This window comes from Aplidium turbinatum, chromosome 1 (genome assembly GCF_918807975.1).
Source record: "Aplidium turbinatum chromosome 1, kaAplTurb1.1, whole genome shotgun sequence".
Classification (NCBI taxonomy): domain Eukaryota; kingdom Metazoa; phylum Chordata; class Ascidiacea; order Aplousobranchia; family Polyclinidae; genus Aplidium; species Aplidium turbinatum.
This window is the reverse complement of record NC_137472.1, coordinates 33,111,621-33,131,210: the sequence shown is the minus strand read 5'-3', so window position 1 is coordinate 33,131,210 and position 19,590 is coordinate 33,111,621. Positions and strand designations below refer to the sequence as shown.

The following is a 19,590-nucleotide window of genomic DNA, read 5'->3' as shown; positions in this document are numbered from 1 at the left end:
CACTGATTTAGTGGAGAAAAGTAACAAGAAATCTGTTTGGACTTTTTATATTTCACCTAATCGTAGTCAACCTTCATTTCGCCCCGAACAAGATAAAACTCTGTCCAGGCTTGGTGCTGTAGCCTAACCATTGATTCAGAAAAAAGGTTGTTTATCAACACCAAATCAAATTTCTAAAGGATTGAATCTGGACTGTTCATTAACTTCGTTGTACTAGGCCTACATGTTACAACTCTGTTTTTTGTTTAATTTTCTTTTGTTGGCCAATAGTTTGTAGTTCTGCACTAACTTTTTATTGTGAATTTCTACTTAAAAAAAAATATCTTGATAAGTAGCCTACGGTGAAAGGTTAATGATTAACTTTCTTATTAAACTTTTTTATTAATGGACTGTTCATTGTACTGCATGTTACAACTTCGTTTTTTGTTTACTTTCCGCTTGTTGGCCAATGGTTTGTAGTTCTGCACTAACTTTTTATTGAAAATATCTACTTAAAAATAAAATTAACTTGGTACGTAGCGCACAGTGGAAAACTAATGTTTAACTTTCTTATTAAACTTTTTATTATGACGAAGTAATAGTGCTTTTATTTCCAAGTTTTGCTCACACCACTTCGACTTGATTCGTTATACTTACAGTATATGTTCTACAAGAATCTACAGTACTATTTAGTCTTAATCAATTACAAGTTTTTGCGTTGACTTGTCTCTTTTGTCATCCATAAGTAATTTCTCAGTTATGTTATCGTGACTATAAGATATAAATGCACATGTTGGTGGTTTATTTACTGATTAGCTTTGTTGTACAATCATTCCGTAATCTTTTTGCATCTTAGGGCTATATCATTGGACATTGGTTGTTTATTTATCTAATGGAAATAGTTTCTTTGTTGCAATGTCTGCTGACTACGTAAATTCTTACTCAAAAACTTCCTCTCTAGTAGCAAACAATATTTTCATGACCAGAAAACATTTTCTACGCCTGCGAATCTTGCCACAAAAAAAGTCCAACAAAACCTTCGTCACCACCTCTGAGTATGCAGACGTTCCTGAAATTCGTACAAAACTAAAGCATGGATCAAAAAACATTTTTCAATATTTCACTTCAACATGATAATAATAATAATAATTGTGTTTTTATTTGCGCCCATTGCGATAACATACAGTGAAGCGATACAACAGACGACAGGAAGCAGCGAAGTGACAATAGTGACATATAGTCTTCGAGTCAACTTCTCCTCTTATTTTGGTTTGCCATTAAGTGTCTTTGCCGAGACACACCCGCATGCTCTGGAGCGGTGTCGAACCCACGTCCTTTCGAACGTCGTGTAGACGTTCTCACCACTCTGCTACGCAGCCGGCATGGTTAGCTTAATAAAAACCAAATTTAAATCAGAAGAATTAATGACTCAGTTGGATTTTAAACCTAATATAATGTGCATAATGGAAACAAAATTAAAAATAGAAAATCCGTTAGTTAATATTGCTGAATATAACTTTATACAAGAAGATCCTCCAATCAATGCTGGTGGGGTTGGAATGTACCATCATAATTCAATCATGGTACTCTGAAAGGCAAGATCTACAATTTATAATTTTTATACTTTAATACTTTCACTTTAATTTAATACTTTAATTTTAACTTTGATTTCATATACTTTAACTTAGTACTTTAACACTTTAATTTAATAGTTTCAATTCTTCCAACGCTCATTGTATGTAAACTTGTAACAGTAAATATTTAGTCAGCTCTTTACTGGCGACATCCAAGTGGCTCTCTGTGACCTTTGTGCATTTGCAGTTTGTTTATTATTTCGTTGTTTTGTTTTGGCTATAAACAGCTTTGTCTGACGCAAATAAATAATAATAATAATCAAAAACTGTGAAAACATGTGGATAGAGCTGTCTCATACCAATTCTAAAAAAATATATTATGGGCGTTGTATACAGACATGTAGGCTAGGGAGGGCCGTCAATGCACTTTTTTTGTCAAATCCCTTAGCAACTCGGCTCAGATAGGAGGCTTAGGTCACAAACAAATAATCTGAAAACCTTTTTTAGATCGGGCCGCGGGAAGACGCCGCACAAAAAAATCAATATCACCCAAATAAAATAAAAAAAATTGTTTTTCCAAAAAAAAAGTAGCCTAAGGGAACGTTCAAATGTTACGTAACGCTTTTTTTCCGAATTTTTGACCCCCCCCTCCCCCATGTAACGCTTTTTTCAATCCCCCCCTCCCCCATGTAACGCTTTTTCACTACGAATTCAGCACAAAAAACTACCATTCCGTACTCGAAAGCGTTACGTAACGTTTTGCTTGAACCCCTCCCCCCCGATGTGACGCTAACGTAACGTTTTGCATAACCCCCCCCCCCCTCCCCCTCGAAGGCGTTACGTAATATTTGAACGTTCCCTAATTAAAAAAATAAAAAATACACAAAACGACGTAAACAGTCAGAAACAATCACAGAACGTAATCTTTCTTTGACTCAAAACGTGGACGCTGTGAACGAGCAGCAGTTCGCGTCAGAATAAGTTCATGTCTACGACGTAAAATACGACTACTATCATGGCCGATGACTTCATCGCTCACTTCGGTGGCGAGTTTGACTGCGCGCTCAACTGCTTGTGTGCAGCATGGAAAACTGTCAATCGATGTAGGAGCATCGGTCTCGACGAAAAGCTCTGTGAGCTGTTGGATGCTAAAATCGCGTAGAATTGATGGCTCAGTGAGTTTCTGCTGATTCCACCGGAGCAACTAGTATGTTGTCATTATTTGCATTCAATCAATCAACGTAAAATACGACTGGTAGGCTACCACACTAGCACTATTACGAATTACTGTCCTGAATACCTGTAATAAATTGCGAATTGTGTTTTAAATATCCCTTCACTTCACTATTATGATTATATGTTTCACTGAAACAGAACCCGATTATGGTACTTGCTTCAGTCAGTAGGGTAACACCCTACCTGTTCTGCCTTCACTGAGCACTGATACTTATCTGATACCTGTGTCGTCCATATACCCTGACTTCACTTTTTATAGGCCCTATAGGCTACTAAGTAGCCTACTTACTTACATACCGTTCCTTCACCTTTTATATAGGCTACCAAGAAACCGACTTACGTGCATATCATGCCCGCCTTTTATATAGGCTACCAAGTAGCTATCAAGTAGCCTACTTACTTGCATAGGCTACCCTTTCATCACCTTTTATATATGCTACCAAGTACTTAGGCTACTTGCATACCCCGCCTTCACCATTTATATAGGCCACCAAGTGACCTATTTATTTACATACCATGCCTTCACCTTTTAAATAGGCTACAAAGTAGCCTACTTGCATACCATGCCTTTACCAATTCCATAGACTACCAAGTGGCCTACTTACTTACATACCATGCCTTCACCTTTTATATAGGCTACCAAGTAGCCTACTTACTTGCATACCATGCCTTCACCTTTTATATAGGCTACCAAGTAGCCTACTTACTTGCATACTCTGCCATCACCTTTTATGTAGGCTACCAAGTACTTAGGCTACCGTACTTGTATACCCTGCCTTCATCATTTATATAGGCTACCAAGTAGCCTACTTACTTGCATACCATGCCTTCACCTTTTATGTAGGCCACCAAGTAGCCTACTTACTTGCATACCATGCCTTCACCTTTTATATAGGCTACCAAGTAGCCTACTTACTTGCATACCCTGCCATCACCTTTTATGTAGGCTATGGTACCAAGTACTCAGGTTACCGTACTTGTATACCCTGCCTTCATCACTTATATAGGCTACCAAGTAGCCTACTTACTTGCATACCATGCCTTCACCTTTTATGTAGGCTACCAAGTAGCCTACTTACTTACATACCAAGCCTTCACCTTTTTTATAGGCTACCAAGAGCCTAGTTACTTGCATACCAAACCTTCACCTTTTATATAGGCTACCAAGAAGCCTCCTTACTTGTATACCCTGCCATCACTTTTTATATAGGCTACCGAGTACTTAGGCTACTTGTATACCCTGCCTTCACCATTTATATAGGCTACCAAGTAGCCTACTTGCATGTTTAACTGTATGATGATTGATGAATCAACCATGTTTGATGGGTGTGCGGCGCACAAACTCTGAATATACGCCACTGCAATATCTAGGGTTGCCATCGACATGAACCCCAAAATAAGGATAACAGAAAAATTAAATTTTCATACAAAGTAAAACAAACGATTTTGAACAAATCTCAGCATTTATACGAGCCATTATATATCACATGCCATATTGTTTGCCAGAAACAATGTGTTCCAGCAACTCATTGTTCGTAAAAAAATACTTTGTGCATCTCAAGACAACTCAGGTCTAGGTTTACTTTTACTGTAGTAGGGATTTGGCTGTCATTCCACTAAGTTTATTTACTAACTGTTGAAAATAAGACAAAATAAGGACTCAAGTCAAAAAGAAGGACATTTCCTAGCAATAAGGACAGTAATATTTTCTAAGATAGAGTTCTTCAAAATAAGGACAAATCTTAGAAATAAGGACGGTATGGCAACCCTGTCAACATCCCTGGAATGGGGTGATTTACCGATTAGGTCCCAGTTGTGCGCCGTCTTCCTGGCGTTCAATTAAAAAATGGTTTTTGATTTCGCCATTTACTTGACAAACCTCCTAAGAAACTCGAGTTGCTAAGCGATCTGTTTCCGACGGCCCTCCCTAATGTAGGCGGGGCAAGTTGAGCATTTTTTTTAATCTATTTTTTTTACTAACATTTTCGAAGACTCAAGTATTGCATTTCAAAAACATGCTAATAAGCCAAGTTTTAAGACAAAAACTGGTTGGTTTTATTTTTATTTTTTGCACTGTATTCGAGTAACGATTGCACAACTTACCGCAAGTTATGCGACACCACCGGGCAAGTTGTGTAGCACCATGAGGTAAGTTGAGGCAAGTTGAGCAACATATTACGGCCAGCAAAAACACAGACAATTGTAAAAAATCAGCTAGTTTTACATTGATTCACTACCTCCAGACTTTGAAACTATGTAAAAATAGCTAGTAGGCTACAGCATTTGTAAATTAACAAAGGAGGTTTGCATAAACTTTAAGCGAAATCGTAAAAAAAAATTTAAGGCTCCTTTAGCATAGTCCCAAATAGGTATGGAGGAGAAGAAATATGCAGCTGAGGTATTTCCCCTTGAGCTCAACTGAACTATTTCCATCCACTTTACATCCCTATTTTGGGCTCTGCTTGGGGCTTCAAATTTTTTTGGAGGTTGTTGGAACAAATTTTTCAAATTTTCCTAAAAGCAGTTTAGTAGCTACAGCTAATCAATGTTCCATTCACTGAATTGACAAGGAAAAATCAGTCGCTTTTCACAACGTGCTGTTCCACCAACTGCCTTTGGTACGGGCAGTTTCTTCACAACATCTTCTTTAGGCAACGAACACACATCAATCATCATCCTCTTTGTAAATGAAGTTTTCATTCTTCTCTCGTGTTGTCGCTATATATGTCAGGGCATCCGTTGGTTAGCCATTGCCTGGTATCGTCGTTGATAGATACTAGGCCTTCCATACCATAAGGTGGTCTGTATAGCCGGAAATCCTTGATAATGTGGGCTGCCGTCTGCATTTCACCACACTCACAAGCAGCACTCTCTGCCAAGCCCCAGCGCAACATGTCTGCACAAGTATTCATTGATGTCACAAGATGATCCACCGCATTTTATCAAAAACCTTGTCTCAAGTTCACCATGGTCGTCGAACCCATCAATTTGACTCACATAGGCTAATGGCAAGCTCTAAATTTTCCTTGAAATCTTACCAAGATAAGATCGTCAACGAGCAAACTCAAATTGTCACTAGCTTGTCACTCTCTTCATAGTGTGAGCCGATTGCACTCACGCCTGAAATGGTCAATGCATCATCAGAGCCGGTTGCTGGGGACTCTACTACCACGATTCTCTTTCTTTTATATTTGCTTTGTTTGGTAGAATTGTTGCCCTGTTTTTACTTTCTCTTCTGTTGGGCCGAATTTTTTCTTTGTTGCTGAAGAAATTGTGCCTCAATGTCTTTTTTTTCTGTTGTATTGGTCAGAATGGTTGTTTTACCTTTGCGTCTGTTAATCTTAGTTTTCCGTGGAGCTGCTTTTGGTGATGGGTAAACATCAGCAAGAGATTTATAATTTCCTGCGGGCTCAGAGAAGTTCGGACAAGGGTTGGCTGGAGGATCCTTTAATGGTTCAATGGTTGGAGGAATGGAAGACTGTGTGATATCGGCATTAGCAACAGTATTTTCTTCAGGATCTCCTGCAGTCACAGAGTTGCTCTCAATAACATTTTCAACGTTCATCGGTCTGTCAGTTAGCCTACTAAGCTTGAAGCAAACTGTTCCCGACAATTTTCACCAAATCAAACGTCATATAAAAACCGTTCAAGTCTACTGAATATTACGTCATGGAAATTCCTAAAGCATGTGCCAAAATTGCACCAGCGTTCATAAGAATTGTGTCAAACCTGTTTGGGCCTGTTTGGGCCTGTTTAAACAGGAAATATTACATCAGCTTTAAACACCTGTTGGAATGACTTCATAATTGTCTTTCATTATTGCGTCACAGTACTGCATACGTGAATTTGAGATATTGCTATCTATTCTGGTCATTCGTAAAATGATTGTTTGAAAGTTGGCCGCACATTTAACTGTTGGCTTAGTGCTTGCTAGCTGGACAAAGGTTCCGTCTTTTATCCAAGTAATCTGTTCTGTAGTGACAGTTTTTCAGTGGTGTAAGGCGTTGCACCCCCTCGTTTTCGGTAGCCGTGGGCTAATTTTACAGAAATACACTGTTTGAAAAGAAGTTCAAGTGTGTGTTTCTTCGGTCATTATATACAGACGAACGGATTCGGGGAGGTCTTTTTGCAGAACCACAAACTCTGAATCACTAAATACTGTACATCAAAATTGAAAAGATATATTCCTGCCGACGAAAATCCAGATATATGTTACTTGGGGTCATGGCGAATAAAAATGCAGTTTTTGCTATTTCAGGGATTCTAAACATGCTAACTGTTCTTCCAGGGTTGCTGCTGATCCAGTTGTCCATTGCACCACTATAATATGTCTTGAATAGCCTATATACCTAGGCTACAGCTTTGTCGAGTGGCGGTATAATTTATGGGGTGTTTGCGGAGGTGATGTGTTGTAGGAGATGTATAGTAGGAGATGTGTGTGTAAGCATCACAATGTCTTGTTTTCTGGCAAATTCTACAGCTTTGAAGAAAATATGTGATTTGTGATTATCCAATAATAGCCAGACTTTTTCTCAGGTGAGCAGCTAGTATGTTCAGAAAAATGCTCCAAATACGTCAAAAACAAATCCTCATTCATTGACCCAGATTTGCGGGCCCATCCCACTGATCCAACAGGTTTTTTTTTTCGCGCAAGTGGAGTGTGATCCAACAGGATCAGCGGCAACAAATTCGACCTTGCAACGCACTCGTGGAAAGATGAAAAAAAAGGGATGGTAGGCTACTTCCTTTTGCGTTTATAGTGCATGCCACCGCTTATAGTAGGCCTACAGCAAACACATCAGCAAACACAAGGCTACATCTGTTTGTCAATATATTTATTTATACAGTATCAAGCTGTCATTAGTAGCCTAACCATATTGTAGGCTAAAGGCTATTTTAATTTTTATGATTTGTTGAAATAACCTATTTTTGTGATTTGTTAAAATAATCTATTTTTACTTCACCTGATCATAACAGATCCAAAATTGATGAAGAATTCATTCACCGTCTGCTTGTTAAAGGCCGTAGCTCGACCCAAAGAAGATGCCTCTGGTTTTCGATTAGACAGGTTATTTCGACGCATAGGCTAAATGTAGCCTTGTAGCCAATCATCTCCTAAATCAAGAAACTAGATTGTAAAATATAATAGGTAGCAAACATAATAAAAACTTGTGGAATTATCTTCCACATTAAAAGCTTACCTGCTGTTTTGTTCTTGTGCCAGCTTTGAGGTATGGGTGTGCCATTACTTGAGGCAAATTTGTAAGAAATTGATTGCAACTTATTAGTTGATGATGAGCCATAAAATATGTACAATAGGGTGGTTCGTTTTTAAACTTTTTTTTTAATTCTCTCGGGGTAGTGCGGAAATGGTGCCAATGAGTGAGAAAACGCCCATGACAAAATTTGAGATTCGTAACAAATTGTCTTCAGTCTCCTCATGGGGCTCAAAATTCGAAAAACGGGGTCAAAAACGCAATTTTTCCAAAAAATTAAAAAAAACATTTTACAAAAATATTTACAGTTTGGGTAGATACAATATTATTTAGATATATCTAATTAACCTAAAAAAAAAGCTGGAGTCACTTGAACTATTCCTTCAGCTTCCTCACAGCTTCTGAAAAATTTCCATTTTGCTGAAAATTTCGAAAAATTATCCATTCAGAGCAGACAGTCCCTTGTACCAAGACAAACTACAAAACATTCAAAATCAAGGAAAGAAGCTATTTGATATTGCTGATTGTAAATGTTTCAATTCTACATCTTGCACTAGTTCTGCTTCTAAAAATGTGACCTGCAAGGAGCAGGACTTCTTGATTGACCAGTGCACGAATAGAAAAATGATTATTTTTGGTATTGACCACCGTGAAACGATCAGGGTTAGAAAAATGAATCAGCGGAAAAACAAACGGAAACAGTGCCAAGGAGCACAACCAAATCAATACGTTCAGCGCAGGATTGAACTGGCTTCATCATCGTCTGAATGAGACATAGACACATCGGTAACATGTGAAGATATAGTGATGCATTAACTTGTGAAGGAGCTTGCTGACTCTGAGAATGTTTTCGGTAAAAGCAACCAAAGGAGAAATCGTAGTCTCTCGTCTGTTAGCTCAAGTGTGCGACAGAGCAGGTGTGTCTGACAGAACAGCAGCCTTTATTGCAAGCTCATTGTTGCTTGACATTGGGGTGATAAGTAAAAATGATGACAGCTATATGTTACAGATCGACGTAAAATTTGTCGAGAAAGAAAAAATGTCCGCAGAGAAGCACAAAGCTCGAGTCATGCAGATTTTGATTCTACATTTGCCATTTATTTTGATGGACGCATTGATGAAACACTTACAAATGTAAAAAAAGGCAGCAAGTTTTCAAAATCACTAGTTAAAGAAAAAGATATATGTATGTTGCAAGAGCCTGGATCAAAAGTTCATTGGCCATGTCACTCCGGAATCTGGTTCTTCAAAAAATATTTTGAGAGCTATTATAAAATTCTTTACTTCCAACACATTCAATCTAGATTTAAAATACTTGAGAGCAATTGGTTGCGACGTAACAAATGTAAATACAGGCACAAAAATTGGAGCTGTTGCACTCTTGGAAAGAGCGGTTGGCAGGCCATTACAGTTGTTAATTTGCCAACTTCATGGAAATGAATTGTCTTTAAGGTATTTAATTCAAAAACGTGATGGGAAAACAAGTGGACCAGGTGGATTCTCGGAGAAATTGGCCAAGCATTGGGAAGTTGCGAACAAGTTGCTGTTAACGTTAAATCTCGCGCAATTGTAACTGAAACTATAGAAGTGGATTGTGATGACCTAAGTACTGACCAAAAGTATCTATTTGAAATCCACCGAGCAGTATCGAAAACCATTGTGAATGATCCTGTATTTCAACTTGATCCTGGAACAATATGTCATTCACGCCGGCTGACGACAGCAAACAGAATTTTCCGTCTCTATGTGACGAAATCCAACCCATCTGGCACTTTAATTCTTGTGGTGGAAATTATTATGAAAGTATATACACCAATGTGGTTCAAATTAAAGTGCAATCCATCTGCTACACATGGTGCTAAGCACATGTACGAAACAGAATACGCTGCCTGCCAACAGAAGTCAAACAAATCGTTCCTCCAGTGATGCAAAGAAATAGATATAATGGCTATCCATCAAGTGTTTTGTTATACATGTTTGCTGACGATAGTAAAATTATTCGGGAACTTGGATTGAGAAGAGTTTTGCGTGCCCCAAAACTGATAGCAAAACGAAACAGGGGGAGACTCAGGTAAGTTGGCCCAGCAAAATGTAAAATTGAATTTGTGAGCTATACTAACAAAACATATGTTAAAGCGAATGCTATTGAAGCGTAGAGAATTTACCACTCTAAAAGTGGACATATTCTTGCATCAAACCAACATTCTCAGGTATATAATTTTTCAAGTTTTCCGAAAAAATTAAAATGGACCATCTTGCCTTTCTGTGCGAGTAATTTGGCCCACCATGGAAGGTAAGTTGGCCACGTGGCCGAAAGTGTCCATCTACGGTATATTAAACAGCGGAAAAGTTCTCTTTCTCCTCAATTTTATTTTCTTTCTAATATTATTATTTCTTGGTTTTATAGAGGCATACATACATAATGGTTTATAACATAATCTACTATTATAAAGCTGTATTTTACCTCAGTAAACTATTTTTACATGAGTAGCGGTACACAAAATAAGCTTTAGAAAATAACGAAGGCTTTATCAAATATCATGTAGTTGGAAGGGCATGCCTTCATTCCTGCCGTTCTGGTCACCTTAACGATACTGATAGGTAAGACCTTGTTTGCAGTACAAACCCCATTTTTGCATGGGTACCAATATCGGAACATTTTTTAATGTATCTCCGAAACGAGATAGGCTACATTTTAGACCGTCGCTTGAGAAGTGGTTGCATATTTTTCTTTGACTCACACCATTCTTCAACATCTTAGCTTTTCTTCATACACCTGCTCAGACACATTTCCGCGATTGGTTTTCTTGATATAATTACTTAGCCTAACATTATTCTTACCATGTGGGTTAAGAATAAGTTGTCGCAATCTGTGGCATAAAAACGATGTTAGGAAGTGTATTATTGTTATTGATCGTTTAATGCCGATGTAAAGCCGCGATTTACTTACTTCGTATACTTGATGATAGGCTACTTCAAGCTTTCAAAAATAAGTTATCGTATTAATTAGTCAATTATTATCATTCTATATAATACCTCATCATGAAGGCAAGTTGGCCATGGTGGCTAACGTACTCACCCATGAAATGGGCCAACTTCCCTGCATGGCAACCATATCGTAAAAACTAAAATTTATGTCAAATTATCGAGCTTCTAACAACGGTTTCACCGTCAAAGTGAGCCTTAATAACTACCCTTGCGCTGCACTCATTAAATAATAACCTTTCTTATATAGTAAGAAAAACCTCACTCGACATCTAAAAAATTCTAAAATCCAAACATTTTAAAAATCATAATTTTTCATACAAAAATCGGGCTCACTTGTTTATATTGCTTGCTAGAGCCTACCAACCTGGTGATAAGGTAGTTTCAACAGCACTTTCTCATTATGTGTATGATATGTAACAATAACTATTGTACTTAAAAAAATATTTATAGTGGGCCAACTTGCCCATTAGGCCAACTTACCTGAGTCTTCCCTAGTGTGAGAGGTTTTGAAATTCCAATCATAAATTTTGACACCACGGCATTTTATGAATTAAGTGACTGGCAAAACGTTGATCTCACACCACCACCTTTGCTGCAAGATGTAACAGATGACGTAATGTGCAAAGCAATCAGTCAAGGAACTCCACTACCGTTGCCAAGTGAGCTCTTCAAAATTCCCTGCCATAGTGCCACACACAAGCAGTGGAAAGAATGATAAAGTTGGTAACGCAGCATCCAGCAAAGTTTGTGGTCAAGAAAGCAGAGATGGTTTCATTAGAGCAACGTTACTGATTGATTGATTGAATCTTTATCCTCGGACTGGGAAATCTTCTTGAAGAGCTTAATCCTGGCAGTTTCGCATACTTGTAGAGGCTTTGAACCACTAACGCAAGCCCGGTCACCGAGATTGACAGAGTGAAGTTTCCGATTGTTGAAGTCATGTTGCCGGGGAATTATTCCATCCATTAGATGCCGCTGAATGGAGAGCAGTCCTTAACGTGCGTTGCTCAAGCGCACACCCCGAGAGTCGAACCAGCGCCGCGTGATCTTGAAGCTTTGAGCCGAAAGTTACCGCCGAAGTTTGACAATAAAAAGCAATTTAACATCTGAACAAAAAATTTGTGTTTTTTTTGTTTTTTTGTTGAAAACCTTGATTGTGTTTGTTGATATAATTTCGCTGGTTTGCATCGCTTTCGTAAGCCTTGCTGCTTGCTATTGTAACCGTTAGTAGGCCTACACCCTACAGCAGGGGTGTGCAACGTGCGGCCCGCGGGCCAAATGTGGCCCGCGAAGAAAAATTGTGCGGCCCGTGAAGATGTACCAATTTTGAATTGTGTGCGGCCCGCGAAACGTGTTTAGGGGAGACTGGGGTTAGTTGGAAAGCGGGGTTAGTTGAAAAATCAGCATTTTTGCAACTCCCGAAAACTTTTTAAAATATTTACTGCCACCATGTGATGTAGTTTGTCAAAACACACAATCCATGTTAGTTTCGATTTGCTGAGTCCAGGTATACCTGGTTGGGCGAACATTTTTTATTTTTTTAGCTATGAAGTAAAATTTTTGGCTCTTTGGGAAACATCTTATGCGTCCATGGCGTTAAAGATAGACACACGTTTTTTGGTGTGTGTTAGCTGTAGTTGTTCCACAATACTGAGAAATAAATAAATGTTGGTCAAATGAACCATGCTTGAATATTTTAGGAAAATTGTTAGTCATGTCCTGATGGGGCTAGTTGGAAAATTGTAGATGGGGTTAGTTGGAAAATGTTTTGAATACTTTTGAATTTTTAAATTGTGCTTTTGAAAGTAGTATAAGCTCTAATATACTTGTTTTTAGCACATTGTAAGGTTTTAGTTAGAACTTTGAATAACTTGGAAAGTACAAAGGACATAGAGTAAATAAATTAAAAAAATTATTTTTTTTCAATGGCGCCCTTGAAAAAGGCTCATGGCCTACTAGAGTCCATGGCCTCCAGGATGAGAAACCCTGGTTTAAAGTAATTGGTTGTTGAATTTATTGCTTTTTTACTTGAAAGAAAGTAATTTATTTGCTTACAACGACATGTAAATGTTAACCTCATGACGTTTTCCAACTAACCCCATGATGTTTTCCAACTAACCCCAGACATGGGGTTAGTTGGAAAATCAATTGTATGTTTGTTTATTTTAAATTTCCATTAAAAGCTGAATTGACTCAATACTTATTTTTGGTTGTAAGATACAGGACACCATAGGTGATAATTTAAGCCGCTTCAAGTTGTCAGGTTATGCACCAGTTGTTTTAAATTTCACTTTAAAAGAAAAACTTTCCAACTAACCCCTATAATTTAGTTTAGTCTGGTACATGTGAACAATTCATTGTGGAGTGGATTATTGTAATTTTGCACCTTCTGTTAACCATTTTAGAAATTTCCCACCGGCCACCGCTAATCCGTTGTATTTAATTATTTGGAACGTCAGAAGATCAGAGGTGGAGCCCTGCTATTGTCTCTGGCTTTGTCGCCTTTTTATTTGATCTCTTGCTTTAGACCTTTTGTAGAGCCGGCTTGCGTCAAATTTAGCAGTTGCCTAATGTAGGCCTAGTCTATAGGCCTACAAGCAGTTGGATCAGAACAACTTCATCCTAGCGGCCCATTCCTTGCCAAATTTGTTGAACCAGCCAAAATAGAAAATTTGTTAAAATTAGAAGTAAAAAAGTAGAGGCATTGGAAGAAAAAAAAATTGAAAAAGTGGCAATTGAAAAGGGCAAAACAAAACAATTGAATGAACTCAATGCAAGACTGCAGCAAAAAAACAGTACGCGAATGAGATGTATGGTCACATAAAAGGCTTTATGAACAAATTACGACTTTGAAAGCCACATACAGACAGGAAATCTTTTCCACTTTCCAACTTTGAGAGACCATGGAATGCATCCTGAGAAGAAAACTGAATTTGCAGACCAACTTGAAAAATTGTTGTAGGCCTATGAATTTTTGGCTCGTTTCAAGGACTTTAAATCTCATGAACATTTGTTTGGTATATTCTCTTCGGCATTCAACACAGACATTGACAAAGCACCAGGTGATATCCAACTTGAACTGATTGATCTTCAAGAAAAAACGGATTTGAAAGCAAAGTATTTAGAAATGAATCTTGGCGATTTTTACCGCAAACATCTCAACCAAGATGACTTTCCACATTTGAAAAAGTTCATGGCTTCAAAAATGGCTCTTTTTAGCTCAACGTATTTGTGCGAACAATTTTTTCTAAAATGGGCGTCATAAAATCTCCCTATCGATCGGTTCTGACAGACGAACACTTGGAAAATGGACTTCGAGTAATTCGCTTTATTGCTAGCACTTCCATTGAAGTAAATTTGGAAAAATCCGTGGGGAAAAGAAGCCAGCTGCAAACTTCTCACTGAACTCGTTTAAAGACTGTGTGACAATAGATTTAAATAGCAGTTTTCTTCAGAAATTTATACGTCTTAACTTATTATTTCTGCAAGGAGATCCCCTAATAATACCATATGAATAACAAAAAACTACTTTTTTGTGCCTGCAACTACTAGAAATCATATGTCAAATAAACATGCGGCCCGCGGTTTCACCCAGTTGTTTATATCTGGCCCTCCTGTAAAAAAGGTTGCACACCCCTGCCCTACAGTAACTGCTGTTGTTACTGTGTATTATCGTTCTTGAGGGCATTACAGAAATCTTCATTTGAAACATCATGTGTTAACTAAGTAAAAGTTATTTTTACCTTAAAACAGCAACAGAAACATGTAGCCTATTGTTGAAATTCTTTCAATTCTTTATCAGCTTTCGTTGTGACAACCACGGCTTCGTCAGTGACGTAAATTCAAATAAAAGACGTCACTTTTTCTTACCAAATTAACCCAATTCCATTAAAAACTAACACAACAGCTCAGGGCAGGTCAATAAAGAGAAATGCTATGACGTTTTGTGGTTATGTAACCACACACAAAAATGCGAAATTTTCAGCAAAATGGAAATTTTTCAGAAGCTGTGAGGAAGCTGAAGGAATAGTTGAAATGACTCCAACTTTTTCTTAGGTTAATTAGATATAGCCTATCTAAACAATATTGTACCTATCCAAACTAATTTTTTGGAAAAAGTGCGTTTTTGACCCCATTTTTCGATTTTTGAGCCCCATGAGGAGGCTGAAGACAATTTGTTACGCATCTCAAATTTTGTCATGGGCGTTTTCTCACTCATTGGCACCATTTCCCCACTACCCCGAGTGAAATTAAAAAATAACTTCAAAAACGAGCCACCCTAATGTAGCCAGGGGCGCCGGAAGCGGGGGGGCAGGGGGGGCGGATGCCCCTCCTGCCCTCAATTTTTCTGCCGATGGAGGGGCAGGGGGGCAATGGTGCCCTTTTAAAGTCATGTAAGCTACTACACATTTTGCAATATAACAATTTCTGCTATTCGCTCTTAGCCTGATTATAATCTTTCATTTTTGCCTCAAAATAATATTTACGGCACAAAATTTTGCAACACAGTAGCCTACAGGCCTTAAAACTCGTTTTTATTCGGCAGCCATCGTGGCCTACCGGGAGCTCCTTCTCGGCGGCCAAATCTGTGTGCTTGGAGGCCAAAATACAAAATAAAAATAACGATAGCACAAGTAAATAGAATTAAACTTGCAACAATGCTAAAATGATCACTTAGCGTTTTTGAAATCTGGGCTTGGGTGACGTCCTACAATAGATTCGTTGCACCACGCAATAACTGCTTTATCGGGATAGTAATCCAGTACTGATGCGGGACCATCTAACTCTAACGACACTCGCACGAGTGTCTCCAATGTGGCTGATTTTAAAGAAATTCGCCACTTCCCTAGAATTCTTTTTAGCAACGATAAACAACGACGATGACGGCAAGGTAATAAAATAAGTATTTCAATGATGTGAAGAACATTACTAAAAGAAGAATAATTTTTGCAAAATATGATCAAAAAATGTTTTCCCCTCGGACGTCAACTAACCTAGTTCTCCTTTTTAACAACGATTCAATGTCCGACAACATCGAATCGACATAAAAACGACAATATTGCCAGTCGACATAAATTAGCACTTCGGATTAAGACTTTGTTAAAATAAACGTCAGGAATTACAAACAAGACTTACAGCGCTGGGGATCGCAGATGAATATATTCCATCAATAACTAATATTCCCGCACAATGTGGTCACAGCGGTAAACCATAATCTTTTCGTGGGAAAATTGTAACATAAGATTCCCGAATCCGTTCGTCTGCATGTAATGACCGAAAAAGAAACACTCCTTTGAAACGTCTATTCAAAATTGTATTTCTGTAAAATTAGCCACCTGGTTGTCGAAAATGGGATGCAACGCCGTACACCACTAAAACTTGTCACTACAGAACAGATTACTTGGATAATAGACGGAAATTTTCGTCCAGCTGACAAGCACTAAGCAAACCAGTTAAACATGCGACCAACCTCTTCAAGCAACAATTTTAAAATGAATGACCAGAATAGATATCAATATCTCAAACTCACGTACGCAGTACTGTGACGTAATAGTGAAAGACATTGTCACGCAATTCAAACAGGTGTTCAAAGGTGATGATGCAATATTTCATGTTTAAACAGGTTTGACACAAGTCTTACGAACGATGGTGCAATTTTGGCTCATTTTTAGGAAAAATTCCATGACGTAAGATTCAGTAGGGGAGGGTGGGGTGGTTTGAACCACTTTTCTCAATATTCCTAATGTCTGCTTCAGGATTCAATTTTTCAGCAATTTTTTTGCATGACATCCAAGTCTAGGATGTACTTGAGCAAGCCCAAAGTGAATTTGCAAATGAAATTTATTACAACGAAAAATATAAAGTATTTTCAGAAAGTTCTCAAGTGGTTCAAATCACCCTTGGGTTGGGGTGATTTGAACCACTCAAAAGGGTGATTTGAACCACACTGGGGTAATTTAACCCACCTTTTCAAAGTTGGATAAATACACATTGTTTCACAAATAATCAATGAAAAAGATGTCTCAAACATTTACAGCGGTATAAGTACAAAAATAATAAAAAACATGCAACACAAACAACGACCAGTAACTGTCAATCAACTGTCTCGTAAGAGTAATTAAGCATTGTCAACATCAATATGTTATCATTCCAAATTGAACTCTTTCAGGCAACAATTGAATATAAAATGGCTCTCCCTTCTTGCAGTTCCTCCCGCTTTTTGTGGATTGGGTAAAACTTTTACTATGTCGCTTCGTGGAAAAGACCCTTCATCATTTTCTTTGAATGTAAATGATGGCTTTCCACTCTTATTTGTAGATGGAACCTTTTGCAAGAAGCGAGCTTCAGGCTCCTCGTCGATTGTGCCCACGTCATCTATCTTGCCAATGTAATGACGTGTGTTCTCTTTGGTATTAAATTTAACAACAACAAAATCTCCTACAGCAAGTTCTTTGGGATTTTGCTCTTCATTTACACTACTTCCACTCTCTGATGCTGTGTCTGACATATCGTCCAAAGGAACTGCATCATCCTCATCAGAACTTGAGCTTTCATTAAGAGCTAGCACACGTTTTGTGGGGGGTTTCTTTGGCTTTGGTCTAATAATTTTTTGTTTTCTTCTGAGCAATTTTTCCTGCTTTGCACGTCTTTCTTCGTGCTGAATTTTTATTGCCTGTTTTTCTGGAGTCTCTGTGAGAACCCGACTTTTTACTCGTTTCCTTTTGCGTTGAACTCTTGGGGTTTTGCTTGATGGTAATGGAATAACTTCGTTGGGTGGTATGAAGCTTTCTGAGGCGTGATATTCCTCGAGATCTTGCAATGAAGATACGGGTAAATGTGTCGCACCTTCAAAGAAATAAGCATTATCAGTTGATCGGTTAGCAATAGTGTTGGGAACTGCGGCCATAACATTAGCTTCATTCACTTCAGGTTGATGGGAGGTACTTGTTTGGGGATTTGGTCTATCACTCAGAAGTGATGGGGCAAAATCTGTGTCTGTGAATATACTTTTGTTAAAAGGATATATTCCTGTAGAGGCAAAGCCAGAAGTGATGTTCCTTGGCGTCATAGCGTTTAAAAAAGCCTCCTTAACGCATTGTGGAATGTCATAAATCCGAAAAGTTTTGTTGTTGTAGGTTCGCATCCATCCATCTACAGCCTGGTTGTAATAGCCTTTAAATGGCCCAAACACTGATTTATCAAGCGGTTGAAGTTTGTGAGAAGTGTGAGGAGGCAAAGTCAGCAATTCAATGCCACTTTTATCAGCAAACTCCACAGCCTCACAAGAAACGTGAGACTCATGGTTGTCGAGAATTAAGAGGACAGGTTGAGAGGGGGAACAACCACTATGCTTCACAAAATGTTTCAAGTAGACCAAAAATTTTTCTTCGTTAATCCACCCAGATTTGGTACCTTCTCCAATGGATTCTGCTGGTCCATGTCTAACAAATTCCTCCTTATATCTTACTCTTGGAAAGATAAACATGGGGGGAATGGCAACACCTGAAGCACTGACAGCACATACAACTGTTACAAGTTCTCCTCTCTCTGCAGATGTCACAGAACCAACTTGTTTTTTTCCTTTCGTTGTCACGATATGATTTGGTCTTTGCACGGTTGTGACACCTGTTTCATCAAGGTTGTATATTCTACTTGCAGCAAAGTTGTACCTAAAACACAAAACGATACAATGAAGCCTTTTTCAGATCATAAGAATTGCTAAGTACAAAGCAATGTTAGGCTATTGTTACGAGACCTGTCCATAACTCTTCCAAGGTTGTCGAAAAACTCCCCAACAGTTGTTTTGTTGAAAGCTGTCGCTCTTCCTAAAGACGTCGCTTCTGGTTTACGACATGTCAGATGGTGTCTTTCCTTGAAACCTTCAAACCAGTCAATTCCTGCAAAAGTTTATGGGAAAGAATTGAGAGGTGGTGTGTGTTGAGTAATGTCGAAAAAACAAACCAATGTGATCTACAATGTGCTACCGTACACAATTTTCCACACAGAATTAATAAACAAGTTAATCGTGTCTGATTAACGAAACGTCGGAAAATAAATGCAGATTATCACTAAAAACACCTTGTGATAGTTTTGCTTATTTTACACCAGAAGAGCGTATCATGTTATTGAATTAAATGCCTGGTGAACAGTCTCATTCAATTTTTAAACAACATAGGCTTAAAATAAAACAAACCTGCCATCTTAGAAACCACCCAGTTACTTGGCATCTGAATGTTGTTCTTGTCAGCCAAACTGAAAGCCAACTCACGGCATTTGGTGCGTGTGAGTCCGTGAAATCTATCGTCCAGGTCTTTTATGTGCTGTGCGAGCAGACTTTCCAACTCCCAAGGAAACACCAGACTTTTTACCTTCGTTCTATTATAGCCAATGTTTTCTGAGAGTCTACCATTATCAGATCCAGGACGATTGCACTCTTTGTAATAGCGACCTAAAGTGGTCCTGTTAATATGTCTTCTTTTGGCAACTTCTCTGATCGACATTCCATTCTTTATTTCCTCCAAAGCAAGCAACATCTCCTCACGAGTGGCTGATGCGTGGCTTGTAGTTCTAACATGTTTGCGAGGCATAGTGATGGA

The 19,590-nt window shown here is 38.3% G+C and overlaps 1 protein-coding gene across 1 annotated transcript; it reads right to left on the bottom strand.

The window, feature by feature from the left end:
• Positions 1 to 16,346: 16,346 nt before the first annotated feature.
• On the bottom strand, positions 16,347 to 18,893 carry LOC145771732 (uncharacterized). The gene is made up of 2 exons (XM_082583463.1): positions 18,750 to 18,893; positions 16,347 to 18,663 (listed from the first exon to the last, which is right to left on the bottom strand). The coding sequence occupies exons 1-2, from the start codon at positions 18,755 to 18,757 to the stop codon at positions 17,139 to 17,141; spliced, it is 1,533 nt and encodes a 510-aa protein (XP_082439589.1). The 5' UTR covers positions 18,758 to 18,893; the 3' UTR covers positions 16,347 to 17,138.
• Between the last annotated feature and the right edge of the window lie 697 nt (positions 18,894 to 19,590).